Here is a 15,788-nt window from a genome sequence, read left to right on the forward strand (position 1 = left end):
GAAATTACCCATTAAGATTAGTTGCAGCATCTGTTCAATCTGAATACAACATCTTTGCAGATATCTAAAAAAACAAAAAACAAAACTCTTACCTAAATTCAGGAATGTGCTTCAGTGATTATGCTTTAAATGTATTTAACCATACCTGAGGGGATCGCTTACTACTCCTTAAGTTGTCATTTCAGAAGACGAATTGTGTAGAGTGGAAAAGATGCTACCGTGCTTTTTTTAGATTTTAAATTTTAAATGCACAAGTATATGCCACACTGATGGGGTGAGCAAAAGGTCTAAGGAGGGTGGGGATGGAAGGAGGAAAATGCCAGGATGGAAGTGACCAAAAGGCAACAGCGGCGGTTTTCAGCGACTGATATCCCGCTGCACTGAGGAGGAAGTGACTCTGGAGAGGCCTCTGTAACTGCAGGTCCAGAGCTGCCCCTCTGGGTTGTGCGGTGGCAGAGGCTGCGGCGTTGCCCCCCCTGAGCTGGGGTCTTTTGCCACCAAGGAGAGTCCATGCAGAGTGCCAGGGCCTTCTGATCTGGGCGAGGTGAGTCAGAACCTGTTAACATGACTGGTGTCCCCGGTCTGACACACGCGCTGTCTGACATGGCCATGTGCACATGAATGTTACACAAGTGTGAGACTGTGTGTGTGGGTGTGTGTGTGTGTGTGTCTGCTCTCTTCCTCCTGTCCCTCCCAACCCTGCCAGCACTCCCTTTCCTCTCATCCAGATAAAATCCTTTCAGACACAAATTTCAATTATTCACCTCATCCAAATAATGCCATGTGACAAGAATTATCCCTACTGTAATAATCCACTTAACTGGGAAAGAGCAGCTCATCAAAAAGAGAAAAGAGAAAAGGCGCTGGAAGTGAGGAGGGTGGCGGTGGTGGGACTTGTCAGCCGGTCTCGAATCAGGACCTTCGCAACGACAATTTCCTCCCTTTTTGAGGAGGCAGCCTTCAAGTGCGCCGGGATGATGAAATTGAAGTAAATTGAAAGAAAGCCTGGGAGAATGCTCCCACAATCAATAAACGCAGGATTAAATTAGCCTTGGCATGAAGGGATGATGGGGGGAAGATGAAGAGTGAATGGTGGCGAATGACATTGAGACATGCTGGCTGAACAACACAACCTGGGAGTTGTGCCCATACAAGGACGCAGAGTGTACCTGGGACGTATTCCACCCCATTTAGGAACAAGAGCCCGCCTAATAAACACTTTCCTATAATAATTGTCAAAAAAAAAAAAAAAAGAAAGAAAAAGGAAAACTACTGATGCTCATTGTTGGTAGAAGTCACGACTATTGCTCAAACCAGAGCTACCTAAGGAAGGAGCCGCTGCGCAGTCCATTTTCCGATGAAACTGATTTTTCAGCGGAGCAAATCAAATCAGCTTTAAAGACAACACAGATATGAAATTCTTTTTTTTATTATTCTCAATTTGTTATCGCTCATTATGCGTGATGCAAAACTTTTTGTCTGCTAACTTGTCTAAGCACACATGATTAGTAACACTTGCACAACTGTAAGATTAAGCATTAGTGTAAAAATCTGGACTAACTGAGAATTCGTAGAGTCTTTTTTTCAAGTATTTTTACATAACTATGTAAAATATTACAGCATATTTAGATTCAGCTACCGTTCCTCGTCTGCATCTCCACTAAACCCCCGCTCTTCAGTCAACTAACTCAGATGAAGTTCTTCCTCCTTACCAGCGCTTCTCTGGGCCGAGCTGTCCCGTCATGTCCGGAAGGAAGGCCAGACTGCAAAGACAAACAGCGGTGTTACGGTGCCATCTGCTGGACAACAGAGGAACTAACTGAACATAGGTAGTGATGGAAATCCATAAAAAGCTCAACTGCAGGAGATTTTTATTTCTAATAATTTAGATTATGTATTTATCATTTAGTAAGTTTACAAAAAAGCTCAGAAAGGAAAATCTTATTGACTGAATATACTATGAATAATTAAGACACATTATTAATGTTACATAAAATGACTGCTACTATGTTTAAAAAAAAACCCCAACTCATTCAGTTCATCAGCATGTGTAGTTTTGCACTTGTTTGATTTTCAAATTATTTTAATAGATTACCTGATCTTTTTTTCCCAATGATTAACAACCATTATATGATTTATCAAAATTTAGATTTGAAGTTATTTAGTTTTTTTGTCTTTTATCATTCCTCTTAGGATTTTAAAACATATGCTTCTTCAATGTTTTTTGTCTTAAACATGGAAAGCTCATTAGCTCTTTGTTAGTTGTTGCCTAGTTTTTTTTTACTGACAGTGTGTTGCCCTAATTGTGTATGAAAGATCCTCTACAAAAAAACTAAGATACCTTCAGTTCTAATTACACAATTAAATCTCAGTAAATTAGAATATCACATAAGGGTTAATAAATTACACCTGTTTGATTTAAACAGTGAAGATTCATTGCACAGAGTGATATATGTCATATTTTTATTTTCAATTTGATGTTTATTGCTTACAGGTAATGAAAACCCAAAATTCAGTTAGAATTTTCAACCTTATTCTAAAATGCTGTGATGTATTCATTCCATCAAAATGAGACATTTATCAATTAGAAGACTAAACACATAATACACTCAGAGATGTTTAAAATAATACAAAAAAAAAAAATCTAATATGGAATGAAAAAATATATCTGACAGTAAGAAGAGCTGCTATATTTCAGTATCAGAACAAAAAAAGGAATGAAGACCAAAAAAACAAAAAGCAGGCCCTCATGACCTAAGTCCTGCTTTGGACAAATTGAGGCAAGAGTATAAAAGTAAAGAAGCACCAACAAGGCTTTTCCAGGCCAAAAACATTTCTAGCTTTGTTAGACATCAAACCTGCTAATTCTGGGTTTTTTCCTCCTAAGGACCAAAACATATAAGCAAGAAAAGTGTTTTTTGTTAAAAAAAAATGTTTTTTGTTATCAGTAGAAGACCGGTGAAACAGGGTTGACAAAGAGAAAACCTGTTTGATTCGTAAAAGAAGAGCAATAAGATACATTTAAAAAAAGTAGAATAATTTGTAGAGATAAACGTTTTGACAAATGTTACATTTCAAAAATTATATTGATGTTACAGATAGTTCAGCCTAATTCATTACACCAGGGTTTATGTCAATTTACAGATTCATTTTGCTAATAATCGCAATGTTAATATCTGGCATAATATAAGTTAAGGGGATCTAATTTTGTTGTGTATGATCACTGTGAGAATTCAATAATGGTTTAGAAGTCTGCGTGCATTCCATCTCTACCTTATAAGTTTACTGCATATATTTACATTGCAATCATGTAACTTATCAGCCAAGCGATAAATAGAAAATCACAGATAATAACTGCAGTCAACTCTTTAGACAATCAGCAAATAACTTCTACCAGCCAGTCTTGTGAGCCCTTTTTGAATGACCTTTCCCCTGCACACACCAACTACTCATGACAGTCATGACTCCATGTTCAAAAGAGAAATAAAAAAAAACTCAGCAACGCGGGAGCGTTATGAATGGTAAGACAGTAACGTAAACTAACCATGTTATCTAAAAACATAAGGCCAGCCCTGCAACTTATTTACATCCACTTATGAACAGCAGTTTGGGTAAAAAGAAACTTTTAAAACGCTCCCTAGCTAGCATGCTAGCAAGCAAGCATGCTAGCATCCATTAGCTGAGCAGTTACTAAAGTAGCTGCTAAAAGGGCTAATGCGTAAAAGCAACAATTAGAAGCAAATTCGAAGAGCTCCCAATGATATCTGGAGGACATGAGGTAAATGCTGGGTGATAGACAAAGAAAGACCTGTGTTGGTGGATCAGGTTGCTCGGTGGATGCCATCTTCCCAGCCCCCCGATAGGTCGACGGGATCACGCTCGATTGCTTTTCCTGAAGATGGCTATTCTTGTTTGTAACGTTCAAATAAATGCTTACTATATTTAACTCTTACATGAGTCATATCAGAGTCTTGGCTCCTAAAATACTGGGAAAATGTGTATGTAAACTAGCTTTTGCATGTTTTTATGCTGTCATTGTTTCTCTCAAACATAAATGTATAAAGTAACACAAAGTGTTTGTAATTTAGTTGATTCTGTCTCTTTTTCAATACAAGAGTATGTAAAAACAAATATAATCTTGATTGACTGTTTTTTGTTGTTGTTGTTGTTGTTGTTGTTGGGGTTTTTTGCAACATTATCTTCTCGTTTTCTTGTAAAAACGTCACATCCCAGCATTCATAGCGCTCAAGTGGCGGTTCCGCATTCGAAAAGACAGAAGTAGCCTAGCGCTGCAGTTTCGTGGTTTCTAGGTTGAAAACTCAAAATCAGTACAGGACTCAAAACTTGAGGTTTACAATGACAGATGGGAGACCCTGCAAAGTGTTTAACTTCACACGGCAGAAATCGTACGGAGTGGTTGTTTCCTCTTTGGATAATCTGAAGAAAAAAGGTAAGTTGTCATAAGTTAACATCTCCGAGGAACCGTGATTAAAACGAACAGGTTGTGTTGGATGACATTTAGATTAGTTTCATGTAGTTCCACTTACTGTGTTTGTCAGTTTCCGTTTGGTTTTGCACCTCAGATGAGAGACAACATGGAAGTGAAAGGAAAGACGGTTGTGATGTTGAAGATATTCGGGACCCGTGGTGCCTTCACTGCTCAGTTTAAGCTCGTTTATCAGTCATGATCACTCACGACTTGTTTCTGTGTGCAGAAACAAGTCGATTTCAGTCGTGTTTGAACCTGCAAGTCTTAAAACTTTGAAATCAGTTCTCTGTTTGTGTTCATTCCTTGAGAGCTAGTCACCAGGCCCTTTTTACAGAAGTCATTCAGCCTCTGCCCTTCAAAGGCATTTGATTTTCTTGGGTTCCGCATGCTGACAGCTGTAGTCGTTCAGCCTTTGAATAGCAGTCTGCTTTGTGAAAAACAAGTGACAAGTGTAAATATCACTGCTGACGTATGAGACACTCCAAAAATCAGCCTTTTTTTTGTGGGTTTATTGCATAAACTCTCACTAAAAATATTTGACAAATGTGCAAGTTGAAGGGGAATAAATACTTTTGGTTGGCATTGTGTAGAGTTTCTCAATTACAATTCCGGTGGTTTTTATGACGAGATTGTTTCGGAATTACTTAGATGGACATGCTATTTAGTTCATTATATGTTAACTTAAACTTGCTCTCCCTCCAACAGGATGCGAGTTTCTGGGAGTGAGCCCCTCAGGCCCCGTCACCGTGGTCCTTGAGAGTGATGGGACCATAGTAGAGGATCAAGCCTACTTTTTGTGTTTGCCTTTTAACACCAAGTTCATGCTGCTGCATGACAAAGAAACGTGGGCTCCAGCTCGCAAGAGTAAGCAGGTTAAATTATCATAAGCCTGGATTGTTACTCTGATGGGGGAGGGAAATGCACATTTTATGTGTTTTGTTGCTCTCCTCACTGTTATTAAAGTTGATGGCGGCACGGCTTGGATGGCGAGAGAGTCTGTGGTTCTGGAAGCTGATGTCGTCGACTCCAACATTATTGAGGCGCCGTGGTGGAATCTGGCGCTGCAGCTGAAGCAAGATCTGACCAGTATCATTCTCATGTCTGAGGGAGACCTACAAGTACGGGCAGGATTTCACTGTTTCACTTTAGAATCCTGTGTTGCAGATTAGAAATAAAGCCCCATACAAAAAAAAAAAAAAAAAACACATCCCAATAGTTCTTCTTTGCCATTTTAAGGTGTTGGATTGTTCAAGCAGGTACAGTTTTCATTCGTTCATACTTTCACATAAATGTGACATTTAAAGAGAAATTTGTTTTCCTCTCCCAGTCTTTAGTACAGGCGCCGTGTTCTGAACTAGCCTCTGCGCTGGGCTTCCAGGAGAAGAAGACAGAGGATCTTCAGGTGACGCTGCAGAGCGTTTTAGATCGCAGAGAGGAGGAAAGGCAGTCCAAAGAGTTGCTCCAGTTATACCTCAAAGCTGTGGAGAACGAGGACAGACAGCAGGGAGCCACAAGTCCTTCTAGTCAGGACGGTAAGGCAAAATAAATGTATAGTTACTGCTTTTTTAAAATGTATTTTTATTCTGCCTACATGGAAATGGTTATTGTAAATGATGATCTATGGAATTCTATCCTTGTCTCATTGAGGAAAGTGGTTTAACAGTTTAAAATACTTTTTTTCCCCTTTTCAGCAGAGTAATAACCTTGTATTTCATTTTCATCTGATTTGGTGAAGAAAGATTTGCTGTTTACAGGTTCCTACGCACTCTGGGATTTGATTTCAGTATATTTCTAGTCTGAAAAAAGAAATTCAGAGATGGAAAAATATTTCTACATCAAGATTTTAGTCCCTTATCATTTGTCAAACATTGTGGCCTTCTTTACATCCTTTCTTTTTTGTGTCCTTCCTCATCTGCTTCTTGTGTCTTTCTTTCTTACGTATGCCAAAACTTTGTCTATCCTTCCTTTCTTTTACCCCAGGGAAACATTGGCAAACGGTTAAATGTTCCTAGTTGCTTGGGAACAAGAAGAGTACAAATCACTGAAATGTTTCAGTAATTTTTTGCCAATAATTATGAGTAAAAAGAAAACAATGGTATTTTTATTGTAGTTGTTTTTCAGTACTGATTAAATCTATTATGTGAGATTATGCTACTGTAATAAAATAGAAATGTATTCTTAGGTGTTTTGGACATAAAAGATAACAATATTAAGGAGAAAATTAAATCTTATTTTTTTTAGAGTTAACTTTCTAGATGATATTTCAGAGATCAAATGAAATACACATGCATATTTTGATTGCTCATGGTGCCTTGTTGCACTTTTACCCTTTGGTCACTAGATGGAGTCATTGTAGCTCCTCAGTGATTCCTAATATTTCAACCAATTTACCACAATCTGTTCTGAATATATCTGCATATCTGCTTCAATATGTCAGGTGCTGGAGATGAGGATATGCTGGACGGATTAGAGGTGGATTCTGCGTCCGAGTTCATGTCCAGGACACTGATGGTCCTGAAAGGCAAAACCAGCCCAGAGACCAGACTCTCCACTGAAGATTTGCAGGTATTCTTCTCTCACCACTGCTCTGTAACGGCTTAAATGATCTAAATACAATTAAATAAAAACACCTTTATCAAAAAATCCAGACCTCTACAAAGCCACTGATTTAGAATACTTAAGCAGAACCTTGCAACAAAAGCACAATCCAATTTTGTGAACTCTTCTGTGTCCTATTTTTCTTGTCTCATTCCATCTGGTGTGAGGTGTTTTTTTTTTTTTTTTTATATACAATTTGTATTTTTATAGCTTAGAAAAACATGCACATAACATTAAGCCCTGGTCTGTCCACAACCAGTTATTTCTGTGTATATATGTGTTAACCAACCTATAATTTAAAGCAGTTTAAAAACTTTATTTGTTCTCATGCAGCTGGCCACTAGTATTCAAAATGTCTGATTAATCGCCAGGGGAGACTGAACCGTCTGCAGGAAAAACAGCTTATTATTCATCAGCAGGCTGAGTTGGCCTGTGGTCCTGGAAGCACACTGATAGGGGAAAAATTGAGGCAATCGTTTCACACCCCAACTTTGAGCGGTACGCTTGTTGCTCAGGGCGCACATTAATACCAGTGAGCCCACTGAGTCTGATGTGTAAAAATACCTTAAAGAGACTACAGAAGCTGGCAAGGGTACTGATACCTTTTAAACATTTTCCCATGGTTTAACGTTACAACCACTTTTGACTCTCTTGACACATGTGTCTACCAGCTTTAATAATTTGAAACCTCCCAGTTTCGAGTCGTTTGCCGCTCTCAACAGTTTTCTTTGCACCACTGCCCTGCATTGAACCACATTTGTCTTCCCTTTAACTCTGACCAGCTTCACTGCGCCTACTGAAAAACAGTATCTCCACCATGTGTGTTTTTGTGTAGTGATGTCAGTTCTCTGCCGTACGTGGCTTTGAACCGCCGGACGTCTTTACACAATGTTTCCTATGTGCCACTCATGAGATTTTAATTGCAGCATCCGCATTCCTGTAAAGTTATGAAACCTCCCGTGTAGATTTCTTTTGTTTGACGTTCTGTTCGGCTATGTGTGCTTCCAGGCGGTAGTGAGCAGAGGGCTGGAAGCCATGCAGCAGGTGCTGGGTTGGGACGCAGGCAGGACCGCCGCGCTGCTGCAGGCCTGCGAAGCGGAGCTGTCGACGCGCCTGCAGCAGATTCAGGCCATGCAGTCCATCAGCGGCACGCAGCAGGACGGCAGCAAACACGGGGAGGGGGCGGGAACAGCGACCCAAGGCAGCAGCTAGGTTTGACCAAGCAGAGACTGATAAGGATTCACACTAACCTGCCTCGGGGTCAGGAGAATGGGATTTGCTCTGTGTTGCTGTTTGTGTAGCTACAGCTAAGAATGCTGAAGATGTGGATCTCTGCGTCGTTTTGAGAACGCTGAGAAAGCAGTGAAGTTGGTGGATGTCTGGAGAGCGCCGGGGCTGATTTGCACAAATGTGTTCAGTTTGAATATGTTTAACCACTTTTGGATTTCAGTATTTGTGTTATGTTGGGATGATGGTTAAAGACAAACATATGCTCTCGAATATTAACATGCTATCTCAAACGAACACGGCTCTCGTATATAAAGATGTAATGGAGGCAAGCATGATTTTGCTGAAAGTTAATGTCATCCAGTACTTGGCAGGTATCGAGAGCCAAAAGTGTCACAATAAATAAATACTTGCAGGTTTATTTATGTGGCAATTAAAAAATATTGGTATTGTAGTCATCAAATAGTTACCCATCATTACAGAAAATATTTGTAATTCTTAAAATACACAATTATATCTGCTAATCTTCCTTTTGAAGTTGAATTCAATGGTAAAAGTAATATAATTATTGTAGTCTTTATATAATTATCTCATAGTCCTGAGTTGCAGCACATGGTGTTTTTGGCAACTTTTACAAAACTTAAAGCTTCAATCAGATGCCATTTGTTACATACAAATTCCTTTAGTCAGATTTCCTACTTATCAGTTAAAAAGGAATTGTTTTCTTTCTTACAGCAAATTCTATCTGAAAAAATATAAACAGCCTTTTGCCTGAGTAGACTCGTACGACACTGCCAGAAACCAGATAACACTACCAGATTAACACGTTATCTATGTACTGTGAATGATTTGAGTGTATATCTTGCATACAATCCTGACAGTCATGTGTTGGTCTGATGGATGTGTGAGGTAAGTCTGTGTGTGTTGGTCCGTGTGACATGAACATGCAGTAGGTTCTCTGTTGTGTCCTCTTATCTCTGGAACACCAAACAGAATCAATGGACTTCTTTTTACTTGCGTAATTTGTGGGTGTGGGGGGGGGGTTTGTGGGAGATTATAATACCGACAAAACGTGCTCCATTCCCAACTGTCCTAGCGTAATTAGTGAGCATTGTGTCTTTGCAAAAAAAAGTTGAACTTCGGTGTGAAGCGGACCCGTTGGTTTTTTGTGAATAGTTTTTAAGCAGATTGTTCTCCAGGATACATCAAGGTGTTACATCTGTATAAAATGATGTAAGGGCTACTTTTAACATGTCTTTTGGTAAATAAATGTGAATAAAGTTTTTGTCTTGTCCTCACATTTTTGTCCACCGGTTTAGTATATTTCTGCATGAGTACACGAGTCCTGAGCTTTCTGCTGCTGGGGTTTTTCCTTCAACAGCCACTTAATGGGAATCATGTTGTGCGTAATTCCTGTGAAGCTGGCTCCACCTCGGCTGAACGGCTTGGCGCGAGCGTGATGCAATATCTGAGCAGTCAGCTGCACTGAGCTATCGTATGTCACACTCTGTAAGGATGAGAAGGCGACTCGAGAGTGCTCAGGTAAGCGCTGTCGCGGCACATCATGCTGGAAACAAATCTTATTCTGTGTGGTTCAGCTGAGATCTTCTGAATTTAAGGAAGTAGGTATCTGTTTTTTTTAATCCCAACGAAAACTCAGAATAGGTCTAATAAAAAGTGAAAACACTAAATTGAACCAAGCAATTTGGAAAGAGATGAGAGAAAATGAGCATAATTACTGTCTTGGTAAAAAATGAATGATGCATGAAAGAGTAGAGGTACTCATAACCCCTGACCTTTTCACATTTGATCACTAACATCTTTGCATTTTTGGGGGATTTTTGATGAAGGACCGACACAAACTGGTGAATATTTGTGAAGTAAAAGGAAGATGATAAATTGTGTTTAGTATTTATTGGCTGCTTTTCTGTTAAATATTTGTTTTGCCTTGTAGGTGAAAATTCCTGAGCCATGGCCATACATGGCTGATGGATTGAACAGTACTCTGAGAATTTTTTTTGTAATCTAACATTTCTTTAAACTTCTCCATAACTTTAGTGCGGTTTTATCTGCTGTGTTTCCTGGTCTTCAGGAAGCTGAACAGAATCTTTAAAACTCACTTGTCTGTAAATAAAGTCCTCCTCTGTGTGATGTAATTGTACATAAAACTGGGTTGAACACAAATGCATGACCACCTTAATATTTTTTAAACCCCCAAAATAACTGAGCTTCCACTTTTACAAAAAAATTGTGTACTACTAAATAGGTTAAAAAAAAGTAAGAGGTGTAACTGAATTTGCAGGTCATGTGCATTTTATTTTCAATGTATTGGTTCAAAACGTCAGAAAAATATAACAAAAGTTAGACTGTTATAATTATTAATAGCAAAAAAAAACAAACATATCTTAAAACTTGCAGAGGAAAATATTATCCAGGCAGGAAGTCATCAGTTTTGAAGTTATGAAAGCTATTCAGCTTTGGTGCTGGTGTATTTGATCTTCCATCCCTTGTTTTTCCCGGTAGAGTCAGACCTGAACGCCACATGCACTTGGTAACTTCCAGTATCAATAGAGTCTGGTGGTGCCAAGCCACAGAACGGTCCATACTCTTGTCCAGTTGTTGAAATCTTAAAAAAAAAAAAGAAAGAAACATCCAAGAGGAAAAAGAAGATTGATTCATTGGGTCCCTGACCAATGCCCTGCCGACCTCAAATATGCAAGAAAACGCAGAAGCTTGTAGTAAATCAGCTGGCAGAGGGTAAGTCAGTGACAGGTCGTCTTAAAGTCATGGGGAGGAATACATTACTTATTCATTGTCTTGTCTACATTAGCCTTGTGTGGTACTGACCTTTAGCATATCATATGGACAGGGGGCTTCGGGGTGTCCCTCTATGTCAAAAGGTTCCAAGAAGTCCAAGATGATTCTGGAGCCCTCTGGCAGACTGATGGTGTGATCGCACTGGCTCATGGGTGGATAGGGGTTTGGGTAGCCAGGACTAGTCAGAGCTCCAGATGCTGACGTCAACACCTGGCTTTTGCAGGGCACTGTAGAGGAAACACAGATTAGATGAAATTTGCACTTATTCAGGACGTAAGTGAGTTCCTACGTAGGTTTTGTGTCAATATTCACCTTTTCAGATTTACTTGCCCTTGAATCCTGTCAGAGCTAAACACTTTAGAATATAAACACATCAGTTTCTAAGAATCTTTCCCATCTGGAAAATCCAGAAAACACTTTCTGTACCGTTCCAGAGCACGAAGGAACCTTATACCCAGTGTTCAAGCCTCAGTGAATGATACTGAATTCTTAAAATTGGGTTCTTCCTTCAGCTGCTTTGTCACGCCAGATTTTTTTAAAGACAGAAAAGAACATTTCTTTGTGAATTGCTCTCTCCACTGGCAACATAAAAGATTAGATTAATTTTATCTGTGTTATTGCTCTGGCAAAGTGTGCAGATGAAGTTATGGACAAAAACAAATGAGCTTCCGCAAAGAGGCAGAGTTGCTGTAATTTATATAATTAGAACAATCTGTGGGCAGATAATCATTTTTGTCTATTCATTGCATGATTTGTTGTGCCACCGTTTTTTTCCCCTGGCAAAGTATAATAATTTAAGGCACATCAGCTGGTAATTGTGATTAATTACCTGGCGCCGGTGCGCTGTAAGTGCTGCACACAGGTATCAATTTTTATAGCCATTTCGAAGTTGCTCTTCCCTGAGGAATTGGCTGTGATTAACCTCACTGCACACCAGCTGCCACAGATCAGCATCAGTATTTCTTTTCAGCCTGGAATTAACACCTATTACGTTATAAAATCCAACATCTTACACTTACTATGTGCCTTATGTTAAAAGTCAAATCATTCTTTTCTGCAAAGGAGCTTACACCAACAAATGTTGGGATCTTACTATATGTAGGTGCGTTTTCATCTTGCTTAAAATGTCCTAAAATCTTAGCGTTGTGTTAGTAAGGCATTTTGAGGACTTAGAGTTGTTTTCACCTCTTGTCTCAGACAGAGACAAGAGGCTGAGAGGCTCAGCGTGAGTTTATTTGATCTGCTTTACTACTACTAATGCAGTCGTTCCCTCATGCCGAGCTCTTTAACACCACACCTCATTGTGAGCCTTCTGAGCTTCTTTGATTGCGCCCAAACGAACACGGCTCTTGGGCTTCGGCTCCGGTTGCCCCTACCTGTGCAGGATCTCTTGTTGTCATGGAGAAGGTGTCCCTGCTTGCACGTGCAGTAATAGCCGCCAATGTAATTGTGGCAGAAATGGTCACATACTCGCTCGCCATCTACCCTGGACAGGCACTCGTTGATATCTGGAAGAGACCGACACAGGATGATGGTTTAGCGTCACTCGGTACATTTGTATCTTTTCATCTACAAGCACTCTAAAGACGCATGATGCTAGACTGTCCTAATGAGATGTGTGACCCAGGAGGGTGCCTCGAGTCTATCAACTGTTTCAACTGTGACTATTTATTTGGATTCATCACCCTGCACTGTAAGCCAATACCGCTTTAGCATGTGAGCCATACTAACAATTCATTTATTTCCTTTGCACTATTTAGTGTAATAAAGTAATATCAGCTAGCTGAGGTTTGATGCTACAGCAGGCCGGGTTGCTCTCTTCAAAGTGGAGCAGTGTATGTTATGTTGTCTGAAGGCTCAGAGTCATGGTTAGTTTTCTCAAGATGGTAGAAAAGCTCTTGTCCAGACATTTTTCACATGCATTAACAAAAATGCTCTTGATAACTTTTAATTGGTCTGAAGCTCTGCAGTGATGACAAAAAGAAGAGCTCACATCACTGTGGTTACATGTTTACTGTACAGTCCTAGTCAATAAATTAGAACAAATGTCCCGAGTCGCAATTGTGAGATTAAAAGTACCTTTTGAGCAGGTATTAAACATGCGTTTTATTAAGCCGACATTTCGTTTGTAAAAAACTTTTTTATTGATCTGATGTAATACACTAATATAATTAGTGTATTATATCTACTTTTAGTTGCCATCTCTTCACTAGCTGTTGGTAGAAAATCACTAAGACTAAAAGAAATAGAGATATTAAAACAGGTAGTTCTCGTCTAATTAATTTACAATTTTCTACATGACGATGGAGTTGGTGAAATAAATAAACTTTTTAATAATATTCCAATTTACTGAATGGGTCTGTAGGATTCATTGTAACATCCTGACGTTAACTTCTCGGGCCTTGAATTGTCATGCTCCTCATGTTAAACAGACTTGTTTGCACTCCACCTCGAGAGCTCGGGTCCTCAAATCTAAAGCTACTCAAGAAACAGATATAAAACTCTAGAGCAGGGAACCTCAACTTCAGGACTCGAGGGCTGGAGTCCTGCAGGTTTTAGATGTGTCTCTGTTTCAACACACCTGAATCAAATAACCAGGTCCAAACAGCCATTTGACTGAGGTGTGTAAAACCAGGAACCCATCCAAAAGTTGCAGGACACTTTTGAAGCCTGGATTTGAGGAGCCCCGTTCTAGGAGATCGCTGAGTCCAGACTGATAAACTTCTGCTGTGGGACAAGCTTCTTTCATTTTGTTTTTATCTTTGAAAGATGCTTTTGTTAATATTTACTTGTAAACTATTACAAAGCAAATATCAAGAAGATGCCAACTACACCAGTCACAATAAAATGAAATATAAAAAAACATACAAACAATGGAAATAAAAAAGATTTTTATTTGTCAAGTTTAATTTGCATCAGCTTGCAAAATGAAAATAAATACTACTTTAATGCCTGGTAAGAACAGCTCCTTAAATAGAGATTTAAATGGATGCTATTTACTGATAGGGAATTTCAAAAGCACTAGATTTTATTGAGGGGTCTCAGAGTAATGACGTAATATTAAGTGCATATCTGTGGCTCCTTTGAGCTTATCATATGAAACACCAAAAAGATTAGATTAAAAATGTTAAAGAAGTATCTACGGTTTATGGCAGGGGTTTTGTCTTCTGAATGGACCCACCTCTGTAGAAAAGGGGTACAACATGAGAACCGGTGGATGGAGGGGTACCTAAATTTCTTCAAACAGGTTTTAAGACATCTTTTGTATTTCTGTCAGTGTTTCTCATTAGATGTGTACGGCTTAAAAGCTGACTGTGCCTACGATGATCTAATAGTCCCATTGTTTCTACATTAACTTTTAAAACATTTCATTATAGCTGCTGATGCCCTATTTGCCTTCTGGGAACAAACGTCACATTTTTACATCACCTTCTGAGGTGTAAAACGCTTGGAAGCCAGTGAATCGGCCTTCATTAGAGTAGTCACTCCTAAAGACCACCGACATGACGTTCCCGGCTGACATGATGATGGTGTTCCTGGGGGTGCTCTCGTGGTTCTTCTCCTCCTCGCCGCAGAACCGCAGGGTTTCATTCCCTTCCGCCAAAACCTGTTTTGACAGGGTTAGAGGCCTCTTTGGTGAGCAAGGAGTTCCGGTTTGCACAAATGGGGCTTTGTTTAGATGCAGCTCACCTGGATGTGGTCGTACTCACACTGATTGGAGGGCTCCAAGCTGAAGTGGGTGAAGTAGAGCTTGATGCGGTGGCCATGCGGAGAGGTTATGTTCCACACCACGAGCTGGTTGTCAGGGTATGGCTGCGGGAATTCAGGGGAGGCGAAGCTGCCATATAACCCGGTCATTTCCACACTCAGTGAGACACCAAGGAGGGAAGACAGGGCAAATACACAGATGCCACTGCAGAAAATTAGGTGGGATAGAAGCAGGTTGGAGGATCACACTCCGAAAAAAAAAAAAATAAAAATTAAGAGCTGACACTCACCTGGTCATGCTCGCTTCACAGCCCTGAAATGCTGCCTGTTTTGGAACAGTTTACTCTGACTAATGGGGAGGTAAATGAACTCAGCTGTCCCAGCAGGCTGACATTTAGGTAAACAAAGCGAGACAGACACATGATCTGTGTGTCATCATCCCTCCACCTTCTTCTGTCACACAAATCTATCAAACTGACCGATGTCACAACTCTTCAGGTTCAATTTCAGGCTTTTTTCTTTTTTTTACCTCCTCATTGTACTTCATTTGTCATTATCAGTTATTGAACATAATATCATAAACATTTTAGACTTTTAATCATTTATTTTAATCCTTTCTTTTTGGTGGTGAATCTGTAATTCAGCGTACAACTACAATGTGTTTCAAAAGAATTTTGATTGGGAAAAAGCTGTTTTGAGTTCCAACATTTTACTTCTTTGTTCTTGTTTGGCTTTTCTCACAGTGATGGCGTATGTACACATGTGAGCCTCTAAATATATTTTTGATTAAAGAAAGTCCACAATAAGCCTGAACGTCTTCACCCCATGCTTGTTTTTGGAAATCAGTGAGGATGAGTACATGTAACACCACTGAAAGTACGAAATTATTATGATATATAATAATCATCTGAGACATTCTGACATAATTCTGTTACATTTTACTGAAGAT

The 15,788-nt window shown here is 39.5% G+C and overlaps 3 protein-coding genes across 5 annotated transcripts in view; 1 reads left to right on the forward strand and 2 right to left on the reverse strand.

Moving 5' to 3' along the window:
• Nucleotides 1–4,075, reverse strand: part of pex14 (peroxisomal biogenesis factor 14) — a 61,418-nt gene extending 57,343 nt beyond the window's left edge. Inside the window, exons 1-2 of one of the 2 annotated variants that reach the window (XM_044123193.1) lie at nt 3,809–4,075; nt 1,713–1,763 (exon numbers count right to left, since the gene is read on the reverse strand). In XM_044123193.1, coding sequence (XP_043979128.1) covers nt 1,713–1,763; nt 3,809–3,844 — 87 coding nt within the window. In that variant the 5' untranslated portion in view covers nt 3,845–4,075. The remainder of the gene's footprint in view (nt 1–1,712; nt 1,764–3,808) is intronic. The other variant, XM_044123185.1, reaches the window with a different exon arrangement.
• A 154-nt stretch (nt 4,076–4,229) lies between these two features.
• dffa (DNA fragmentation factor, alpha polypeptide) lies at nt 4,230–9,599 on the forward strand. The gene is made up of 6 exons (XM_044123207.1): nt 4,230–4,450; nt 5,195–5,353; nt 5,453–5,607; nt 5,817–6,021; nt 6,927–7,054; nt 8,096–9,599. Exons 1-6 carry the CDS (start codon nt 4,357–4,359, stop codon nt 8,297–8,299), a joined length of 945 nt encoding a protein of 314 aa, XP_043979142.1. The 5' UTR covers nt 4,230–4,356; the 3' UTR covers nt 8,300–9,599.
• Nucleotides 9,600–10,609: 1,010 nt separating this feature from the next.
• On the reverse strand, nt 10,610–15,250 carry masp2 (MBL associated serine protease 2). 2 transcript variants are annotated; one of them, XM_044123220.1, is made up of 6 exons: nt 15,130–15,250; nt 14,822–15,044; nt 14,561–14,738; nt 12,508–12,639; nt 11,162–11,358; nt 10,610–10,940 (listed from the first exon to the last, which is right to left on the reverse strand). In XM_044123220.1, the coding sequence occupies exons 1-6, from the start codon at nt 15,135–15,137 to the stop codon at nt 10,782–10,784; spliced, it is 897 nt and encodes a 298-aa protein (XP_043979155.1). In that variant the 5' UTR covers nt 15,138–15,250; the 3' UTR covers nt 10,610–10,781. The 2 variants fall into 2 exon arrangements, with proteins under 2 accessions (XP_043979155.1, XP_043979165.1); XM_044123230.1 differs by lacking the exon at nt 15,130–15,250 and having other exon boundaries at nt 10,623–10,940; nt 14,842–15,038.
• Between the last annotated feature and the right edge of the window lie 538 nt (nt 15,251–15,788).

Source organism: Gambusia affinis, linkage group LG01 (genome assembly GCF_019740435.1).
Source record: "Gambusia affinis linkage group LG01, SWU_Gaff_1.0, whole genome shotgun sequence".
Classification (NCBI taxonomy): domain Eukaryota; kingdom Metazoa; phylum Chordata; class Actinopteri; order Cyprinodontiformes; family Poeciliidae; genus Gambusia; species Gambusia affinis.